This window comes from Miniopterus schreibersii (assembly GCF_964146895.1).
Source record: "Miniopterus schreibersii genome assembly, chromosome: 21".
Classification (NCBI taxonomy): domain Eukaryota; kingdom Metazoa; phylum Chordata; class Mammalia; order Chiroptera; family Miniopteridae; genus Miniopterus; species Miniopterus schreibersii.
The window spans coordinates 9,521,189-9,531,525 of NC_138123.1; the positions used below are offsets into that span (position 1 = coordinate 9,521,189).

The 10,337-nt window shown below is 50.3% G+C and overlaps 1 protein-coding gene across 3 annotated transcripts; it reads right to left on the reverse strand.

The window, feature by feature from the left end:
- Window positions 1-930: 930 nt before the first annotated feature.
- On the reverse strand, window positions 931-9,539 carry ZBTB18 (zinc finger and BTB domain containing 18). Of its 3 annotated transcripts, XM_081124106.1 has the most exons (3): window positions 6,975-8,571; window positions 3,935-4,619; window positions 3,736-3,822 (listed from the first exon to the last, which is right to left on the reverse strand). In XM_081124106.1, the coding sequence occupies exons 1-3, from the start codon at window positions 6,985-6,987 to the stop codon at window positions 3,813-3,815; spliced, it is 708 nt and encodes a 235-aa protein (XP_080980232.1). In that variant the 5' UTR covers window positions 6,988-8,571; the 3' UTR covers window positions 3,736-3,812. The 3 variants fall into 3 exon arrangements, with proteins under 3 accessions (XP_080980231.1, XP_080980230.1, XP_080980232.1); XM_081124105.1 differs by lacking the exon at window positions 6,975-8,571 and adding an exon at window positions 9,459-9,539 and having other exon boundaries at window positions 931-4,619; XM_081124104.1 differs by having other exon boundaries at window positions 931-4,619.
- Window positions 9,540-10,337: the final 798 nt, after the last annotated feature.

Consider the following 10,337-nt stretch of genomic DNA (forward strand, 5'->3'; position numbering starts at 1 on the left):
TTCCTTAGGTCAACCAGCAATGTTTCTGCCCTGACATGTCCAATGACACAGTCAGGAAGCTGGGATGACCACAAAAATTAGGGCACAGCGTTCTTTTAATGGTTGCACGTACTTAACTAAATTTTAAAATTTAAACTTGAGAATTAAAACCTGGGGGCTTTTGAGTTTGCGCAGCCACAGAAAGGATGTATGTAAGTTAATCTTGAACCATCCAATGCCTGCTAATTCAATTGCCTAGAATTCCAGTCATTAGCCAAGCAGTCTTCCAAATTAAGACATCCGGTCTCCTTCAATTTTCCACTTAAAACAGAACACAGAAGAATAGATCTGACCCATCAACTTAGGATAAAATTACCCATGAAAATGACTTATGGTGCACAGATTAGTAGCTGGGCAGTGTATTATGGAAAACCCTATGCTGCCACTTAAGTTTCATGGATTCACAGATTTCTAGGGAATAATCGTCACATTCTTGATCTAGGTAGTAGAAAATGGGTCACACTTTAAAAATGTGCATTTAGCCCAGCCGGATGTGGCCTAGGATCCGGGCGATCGGGGTTCAATTCCCGGTCGGGGCACATGCCCGGGTTGCAGGCTCGATCCCCAGTCAGGGGCGCACAGGAGGCAGCCGATCAGACTCTCATCATTGATGTTTCTCTCTCTCTTTCCCTCTCCCTTCCTCTCTCTGAAATCAACAAAGATATATTTAAAAAGGAAAATAAAATAAAAATAAAAAAAATAAAAATGTGCATTTAGTATCTTCTTAAATGACTAGAAGCAAAAATGTTTACACATGTCCTTTGGCGTGATCGAAGGCATTCTAATAATTTCACAAGCTGTGAATAGAACTGAGATTCAAAACGACGCCGTGGGTGATACACACTTGGGGTCAGGTAGTACGTAACCACAATTAAGATCACACACGAGAAACTGAGTTCATATAATTTATTGCAGTTAGCACACAGTTTAAAAATTCACCAACACACCAACAGTACAAAACTAAACAGCATTATAAGTTATTCCCCCCTCAGGAAAATAAAACATACTATGATTGTCAGAGCTAGATGTCAGCCTAAGTTTTAGAACAAAGAATGTGAAACTAATAAAAGGAAAAAGTAATCACTCACAATGACCACAAAAAGAAAATTCAAAAAGAAAGTCCGTTTTCTCACAGACATTGATTGTCTTCTCTAAATTAATAAAAATTATCTTAACATAAACTGTATTTAAAAATAACTAGAAACTCTTCAAGTAACTAAAGATAATGCTCCAAGGCCATTTTCACAGCTTTTTTTGTTTGTTTGTTTGCTTTAAATGCCATTACAGCCAAATTAACACACATTTGACCAAATATTTCCAAAACAGTCCAGCAACACACAATGGAGTTTTCCATTCAGTATCTTAAGCACAAAAATAGGCTATGTTTACAGTAGTTAAGGCGATCAAATTTTAAACAAAAGCAATTTAAAAAAAAAAAAAAAAAAAGGGAAAAACAGCAAACGTTTTCCATGCTACTCCCATAGACCTTATTTGTAAGTGCAAGACAGGAAAACAAACACTGTGCAAAATGCTCTTGCCCCGTGTGCTGGTCATTAAACCACACGCTGGGCTGCAGCCTCTGCTGCCGATCCACATAGTCTACTAACCCCCTTCCCCATGTCAATCAAGGCAGTCCAGTCCTTTCAGCCTGGGGCTTTTTCAGTCCATAGGATCTTTTCATGAGTTGGGGGGAGGGGGGAGGGACGGTGGGTAAGGAAAAGGGGAGAAGAAGAGAGGGGAGCAAAAAAAAAAAAAGGAAAGAAAGAAAGAATGACCTCTTGTCAATTTGTGCAGTAGTTATTCTAAAAACGCTCAACTGGGTAAAAGTGTACACCTAAACTCTGAGCTGGCACGGGTTCTGTGCAATTAGGAGTTCGTTATAAATGCACGCTGCACATGCAAATCTTTAAGCCGTTTGTAAACATATTTTCCTTGTTACGTAGCGAAGTTATCAATTTGCAGCTTAAGTTTTTATTCAGCTTAACAGTTTCAACTTAAAGACAGTGGGAAAGTCAATTTAAATTATATAAAATAAAAACAAAAACAGTGCATTTAGGTTCTTCATAACACCAGTTTTTTTCTCCAAATGGTGCTATTTTTCTAAGGAAATTAAATAATCTTAAACTCACTCATTAAAGTTATACAATGCAAACAAAGACAAAAATATACTGAAACTCATGCATTTCTGTAGCGTTAATATTTACTTTTCAAGACTCAACTAAGAGCATCAACACAACCTGTCAAGTTCTTTGACACCCCCCCAGCCCATGTAATCAATTACAGTATACAATGACAGTAATTCACATTTTCAACACAGTTCAACACTGCTGAAGCTGCAATATCCTTTCCATCCCAAGCAAACCTTCACAAAGACAGCGTCCCAGTGATCCCAGTGTACGTTCATAATTTCTCTCATTGGGAACCGTCAGAAAACCAGAAGTTGCCACAGAAAGTTTTAAGTCAACTGCTTGTTTAAAAATAGATAATCCAGCATTTCAGAAATTTTCCATTTGGGTCTAAAAGCATTCAGGTTTCCAACAGCCAGAAAAGAGTCATGCAATTTGAGACATTTATATAAAGAGGCTAATAAAACTGGAGGGAATTTCTACTAAAAAAAAAAACACCAAAAAAACCAAAACCCCAAAAAAAACAAGTGGGGGAAAAAGACCTCAAAAGACAATGCAGTGTTGACAAAGTGAAGCCCTATGAAAGCATTTTGCGATAGGACGACTTGTTTCGAAGGTTCTTATTGGCTTACTTCCCCTACCCCCCAAAAGAAAAACACCTCTCTATTCTCAGACTTGTCCTAAAGTTTCTTTTATCAGTATGCTAAATTAGTGAGAGTCTCATGCTATTCTAAAGTGCAAAAACAAGTTAATATCCCAACTTTTTAGTTCCGGGAAACAAGACTGCTTTTAGACCGTACCACAACTATATAGAGATCTATGTATATAGAGGCGTATATATATATATATATATTATTTATATATATATATAAAATTATTTCCAGAGTTCTTGCGAGCTATCTTCTAAGGTCCATTCTCTGACAGCGGGCAAGCTGAGCGCTTCGCTTTTGACAGACAAGGAGTTCACCAACTCACAGTGGAACTTGCGGATGTGCCTGTACAGGTCCCCCGACTGCGTGAACCTGCGCTCGCACCACTTGCACGCGTGCGGCTTCTCGCGCGTGTGCACCACGGCGTGGCGGCTCAGGTTGTGCGAGTACTGGAAGCTCTTGCCGCACTGGGTGCAGGTGTAGGGCTTCTCGCCCGAGTGGGTCCTCTCGTGGCGCTTGAGCGTGTACATGCAGGAGAAGGTCTTGCCGCAGAGCGAGCAGGTGGGCACGTTGACGTCGGCGGCCGGCTTGCCGCGCAGCCCGTCCTGCTCGCGGAAGTGCGTGCTCAGGTGGATCTGCAGGATGTGCGGGCTGGGGAAGACCTTGTTGCACAGCGGGCACATGAAGATCTGGCCGGCCGGGCCCAGCAGGTTGGACACGTAGGGCAGCAGGCCGCCCTCCAGGGCGCCCTCGGCGGGCGCGCGCTCGCCCTCGGCCGGCAGCAGCTCGTCGTCGCTGGCCCGCTCCTCGCGCTCCAGCTCGCGCAGCGCCGCGTCCTCGCGCAGCGGCGCCAGCGCGCCCGGCTCGTACTGCGCGCGCGGGTGCGCGCCCGCGCTGTCCCGCACAGCGCCGGGCTCCATGTCATAGTCACTAGTGCCAACCTCGCTCTCATCGCAGGAGGGCTCTTTCTCCACCTTCACCTGCACCAGGTTGCTTCTCAGCACGTCCTGTGAAGAGAAATAAGAGCTGTTCAGATTTTCAACTCCCGACAGGCTGGACTTGACAGACAGGTCCAGCACGCAGTCAACATCTGCCGAATCCCTCACGGAGGCGACAGACCTCTGGGACAGAGACTCTGCGGAGCTGCAGGGGCTGGCGGCCGTCTTGGGCGCCGCCTGGGGCTCGGCCTCGCCGCCCGCCGGGCCGCCCGCGGGGTCCGAGGGCAGCCGCATCCACACGGGCACGGGCGCGGGCTCGCCCGCCGCGTCCCTCTTGCCGGGCAGCGCGCTCAGCTTCTCGTCTTCGCCCTCGTCTTCGTCGCTGGGCAGGTCGCCAGCCATGCGGCTGCTGCCGTCCGAGAGGCTCTCGACTTTGTCCGAGCAGCTGGAGGAGTCCTCCTCCTTCTTGGTGCTGTCCGCCTCGGCCGTGGCCTTCTCCTTCAGCTTCTTCTTGCAGACTTTGACGATGTCGTACATGTGCAGATAGCTGGCAGCTGCCAGCACGTCCTCAATGGGCAAGTCTTTGAACTGGAGTTTCCCTTCATACATGAATTCAAGCAGGAGAGCGAAAGCCGGGGCTGTAACAATGTCGCTGTTCAGATGAACAATGTCCCTTTTGTCCAGCTGGTCCTTGTAAAAGAGGTGGAAGTACATGCTGCACGACGCCAGCACAGCTCGGTGCGCTCGGAACTGGGCATCTCCCACCAGCACGGTGCAGTCACAAAGGAAGCCCTGGTGTCTCTGCTCGCTCAGACACTGCAGCAGATGTCGACTGTGGTCTGGGAACTCCATGCTGTCTTCATAACCTGGGGAGAGAGACATTCCTCGTGAGAGCCCGTCAGGAGCAACTTCGCAACTTTTCAACGCCAGTCCCCACACGCAAAAATAATAATTCGGCTTGGCGGCCGGGGTACATGTCCCTGAATTTTAATCAGGCGTGTGACCCGAAGACTACCAAATCACATGCACACAGCCTAAATGCGAGACGAGAGAGGCACCCTCTAAACTGCCCTGCCCCTGCCAGAGGTCCCCAATGCATCCCACCTTCCTCGGACTTCCAGGCAAGTTTTAAAAGCCTCGATCTCAGGATAGTCTCTTCACTGAGAAGAAGAATTTAGATGCCTCTCAGAAGAATTTAATTAACTCTACCCATCAAATTATGTCCTACGAAACCTACAAAATAGCTTTAATTTCAAAGGGAACAACTCATAATGAACAAAGAGAAGTCCCAAACACACTGGAAGACTCAGAAAACTTGTCTGACCATTCTTTTTATTACTTTTGATACCTGGTTGCACTTAGAAAGCACGATTTAAACGCAGACATTTGGTTGAATTAAAAACCACCACCACCCATAATGAAATCGCATAATTAGTCCAGAAATCAGCAAACAACTTTCTTTTAAAGTCAGAGTGTTACAACAACAAAAGGCCTGCGTATAAAAACAGATGTGAACGCCTGAAGACTGCAGGTACGGCACACATGTATGAGATCAGAAGAAGCTACACCAGCAGATGGGAAAGATCATCTTTACTACGAGTAAATCCAAATATTTTTTTAATGAATTGAGAGAAAACGGTTATAATTCTTTGGAAATTCTGTAAATCTAGAGAATTGGGAGCCAGAAGGGCTTTATGTAACTCTGAAAAATCTTATCTAAACTTTGATCCTTTGTAAAAGCAATATGAGTTCCATATTAAAATTAATTCAAACTTTTAAATAAGACAAAAAAGCTTTACAGGTTCAACATCAAAAAAAAAAAAAAAAAGCCTTTTTCTGCTAGAAAAAGAGAAACTATTTTTTTTCCCTGACTCTGCCTTACCTCTGTCAACAGAAAATACTTTGTTTCAACATAACTTGATATATTTTGTTTTCCCACTAGCTTCTATTCTTTCAAATTCGCATTGTTGCCCTGATTTTCTGGTGGAGGGGGGGTGAAACGGAGGAGGGAGAGGCAAGGCGAAGCTGTACAATGGGTCAAAATTCAACTCCTTAAAACTACAGAAAACCCAACTTCCCCTTTCCTGTGCCCAGAAGCAAGGTTCCACACCACCCACCTCAGAAAGTACATTCTGAGAATGGGTACATGTGCCTTTAATATTCAGAAATCCCTTCCCTGCCTCGTCTACACTTTGCCCAAGATGGACTAAAACTTTCGTCATGGCCCCAAATACATTCTGCAAGATGCCACCGCTCGAATAAACCAAGATTTACAATACAATCACTTTAAGTGCCCCACAGCTAACATCAATCCTAATCCTTGAGAGGGCTAAAAATAAAGATTGGAGGGCAGCTCACAAGGTAGCCGTGATCAAATTAGGAGGCTGAGAGGACAGAGAGGGACGAAGAAGGAAGCTTATAAACATCTGATCCAGCTGACTGTGGCCATATGGCAGCTGCTGCCCAGATAAAGAGATTAAGAATAGAGGAGTGCGATTACAGCTGTCTGGCCAATTCAGGCAGCTCAAATCTACAAGTTCTAAATTAGTCGCTAACACAAAAACTCCTGCAAATAATTATTGTTATGCTGAAACAGAAGATCTCTTAAATATATATTTGAAAGAGAAATGAGGAAACCAAACTATTCTCCTGAGGACAAAAGTTTTTTTGTGTTTTTTTTTTTTTTTTCCTTTTTCTTTTCAAAAAAACCTTCGGTTTCAAAAGCACTATACAGCTGTATGTTTCAGCAGTGCTGCTGAATGTTTTGAAGACTAAAGTTTCACAGTGGAATTAATTACACAACAATCCAGCTTCTCAACTAGAATAATCTTCTCGTGTAAGTTTGAATGCTGGATTCCAGAGTTTACTGTTTCTCCCCCGACCCCAAAAGCAAAAGGAATCTAAACAGCAGTGAAAAACAACAATATAAAGCATTTTAATCCAACGTGATCTCGAAAAGCAATATTTCAAAGCCTTTCTTAACATTTCAAAACTTGAAATATTTCTGTGTATTAAAGTCATTTACTTGCTCAAGTAAAAGGGATAAAAATTAAAACTAAACAAGCCCCAAGACTTTCAACTCCAATAAGATGTTCACTTAATACTCAATTTCATACATTACTCCTAAACTGGGTTAGAAAAGTAATGTGATTTTTTTTTAAATTAAATAAACGAAACACCAAAACACAAATATGTTCCATCTAATCTCTTGCTACTCCTACCTTTAGGACACATAAACCTGATTAAGTCCTTTCCTCTGAGTCTTGCTGGCTCCAGGTCTGTTACATCGGTGGAAAAAAAGCAGACTGAGAGAGACAGATGCAAAGTGGAGATGATGTTGGAGAGGAACGAGGCACCTTCTCCACCACAGATCCGCACACACTAGCTCCCTGTCTGTGTGTTAGAATAAAAGGCTGAGGGATGGCAGGCTGTCAGCTGCTCTGACATCATGTTCAGATGGAAATGCTACCTCCAGCTGTGCTCCTTTTAATGCCATATGCTACTCCTCTACACTCCTGCCACCAGCTTCTTCTTAGGAGAACTTTTCTCTTCTGTTAGTATAAACAAAATACTTCAAAGTCTCCCTTTTTTTCCCCCCCAAACTTTCTAACAGAAGAAAATGAGAAGAACTCGGCATATGGAGTCCCACTGTATTTATGGACCAGCACCGCTCCTGTCTGCACTGGTGGACGGCTCGCATGCTCACAGCAGCTCGGGCCACCGTGCTATTCAGGAAGCCCGGGCTCACTTCTCTTCAACTCCAGCCTTAAGGCTCAGAGGCAGCCTAAGGATATTTTTAAACCAATCCATTTGACATCTCCTGTCCCTTTTCAACAGTACCACGGCGCTTTCTTTTTGGTTTTTTTTTTTTTTCCTTCTGCTGAGATAATGGTACACACGTCTCAGGCTGGTGGAAGGCTATTCACAACTATTACTGCAGCCTGGCCCGCTGTATTATTTCACTCTTATTTAACTACTTATATACAACCACCTTCTCAGGAAAATCTCTCACACTGGCAGTTGATGCAAATTTCAATTTTCAGTATCAACAAACTGAAAGTGCACTTTCTGAAATCCTGGAAAGTACTTCAGTTCAAGGAGACAAATTAATAGTCAGACAACCTGCTCCAGTAGCTTAACATGAATGCTGCACCTGCGTCTCTGAGCTTTCTGCTCAGGAAAAAAAAAGCAGAACTTCGCCTTCTCCTTAATCTGTGTCCCATAACAATCTTTTTTTTTTTTTTTTTTGGGTCACTCTGTAATGTTTGTGATCACAAGAGAACCTTTCAGGGAGAAAGGGCGGGGGCAGGTCTAGTAAGTTTGGGAACTTTGGAGCTAGACTTTGTGGGCCTTTTCGAATGGCTGATGAAATCGGAACGTAATGGGGCTGGGCCGACCGGTGTCCTGCAAGGTGCTGCGACATCTGTGAATGTCAAATACATCTCCACGGGCTCCAGGCGGGGTGAGCCACAGACCAGGAGCTGGGCCCGAGGCGCGAGCGCCGCAGCCCTGGGGACAGTCACCACCGCCAAGAGCTAAAGAGTAACAAAAGCCACCGTCTCGGGGCTGCCCTTCTCGCCTTCCCAAAGTCACCAACCTAACTTTCTCCAACTTCGCGATGAATGACATAATGACGAAAGCCTATTTCAGGAAGCGCTCTTCGGAGAGAAATTCCTTCTGAGCCACACAACCGACTCGCCGCACATGCCCTCGCCCCCATTCCAACATATCGGGCATTAATCACCCCATTTACCCGGTGGGGTGGGGGCTGAGTGACAGCTTAACGAGTCCCCGGCACCGCGACGGGCCGGCCGGCGGCTCCCGCGCCACAAATCAAGCCCTCGCGCCCCGCAGCCGCGGGTCCGGGGAGCGGGGCGAGGTCGGGTTTTGTTTTTCGAGGGGGCGGGGGCGGGGGGAGCAGCGGGGAGGGGGGCAGAAATGCAAATCTTCCCGTCGCCGGCTGTGCATAAAAACACACGGGGAAAGAGGAAGGTTAAACCACAGGGAAGGAGGTGGAGGGCGTAGAGCCGGTGCAGCAGGAAAACACCTTCAACAACAGTCGAGAAAACAGAGCCGGGTCAAGGCAACAACAAAAGAAAAGTCGCAAGAAGCAGCCAGGGGGAGGCGGGCGGCTGCCGCCGCTTCCCCGCCGCCCCGGCGAGCGAGCGCCCGGGCCTCCCGGCAACTGCACCAGCCCGGGGGGAGGGGGGCTCCCCCGCAGCCCCCGCCCCCCGGGCGCCACTGCAGCTGCACCGGTCCCCGGAGCCGCGGCCGTCCCGGGCGCCACTGCAGCTGCGGCGGCTCCCCGGCCCCCTCCCCCCGCCCGCCGCCCTCCGCACCCGGGAGGCGCCGCCGCAGCTGCACCGGCCGGGAGCCCGCCCCGCGCCGCAGCTGCACCGGCCCGCGGGGGGGGGGGGCGCGGCGCGGAGCCGGGCCGCCCGCACCCCGCCCGACCCCGCAGCTGCAGCGGCCCCGGCCCCGCGCCCGGGCCTCCCGCAGCTGCGCCGCCCCCCGCCGCCCCAACCGCTCCGACCACACAAACTAACTCCACTCGCGGGGCCGCCCCCGGCCCGGCCCGCCCTCCGCCCGCCCGCACCGCCCCGCCGCGCCGGCCGCCGCCGCACAGCTGGCGCCCCCCGCCCGCCGGGGGTCGGGACGCCGAGGGGGCGCCGGGTCAGAGGCCGGGGGCCGGCGCCGGGACTCACACGGAGCGGCCCTAAGTCGCCGCGTCCCCGCCGCCGCGTCCTCCGCCTCCGCCTCCCGGCCGTCGCCGCCGCCGGACTTGGTGGGCTTCCTCCTCCTCGTGCCCCCCTCCCTCCCGGCCCCCCACCCCCCAATCCCGGCTCCTTCGCCCGCTCCCCCTGCCCCTCCCTCCCTCCCGCCCACCCCCGCTGGCAGCCGGAGGAGCGCGGCGGAGCGAAGAGGGCCCCACTCTCAACGGCTCCCCATGGCAGCAGCCCAGCGGCGGCCGCAGCCTGCCAGACACAGCGAGGGAGCGAGCGAGGGAGCGAGCGCGGAGCCGCCGGGCCGGGGGGGCGGGGTGGGGGGGCGGGCGGGGGCGGGGGCGGGAGGACGCACCACGCACGCACGCGGCGGCGCCGGCCAGATGTTTCCCCCCACCTCGGCCCGCCCCTCTCCGCCTCATGCCTCCCCCCGCCCCCCGGCGTTGCGCTTCTGCGATTGACCGAAAGCGCCCGGACCGGCGCTCGCGGCCCGCCCCCAGGCTGCGGTCTCCTCCAATAGGAGGGCGACTTTTCAGGAGGGCGGAGGCAGTGGCGGGCAGTCGTCAGACTGGCAAGCGGGCCCGGCCAATGGGAGAAGCGAGCCGGAGCTGCCGCTCGCTAGCCCCAATGGCAGGCTGCGAGTGTCGGGGTGGGCGGGGCCCGGGCGGGCGGGGGCCGGTGGCGAAGCGGCGCGGGGCGGAGTCCTCGGGCGCAGCGGCGGTGGCGGCAGCGGCGCCCCTCTGGGTGACTTGGCCGTGAGAAAGTGAAAGGAGCCCGCAGGCGGCGGCGACAGCTGCGCTGGGAGGGGCTTGTTTCCAGGCTCCGAGGCCTCGCGCGCTCCGGGGTTGCGGGGCGAGCTCC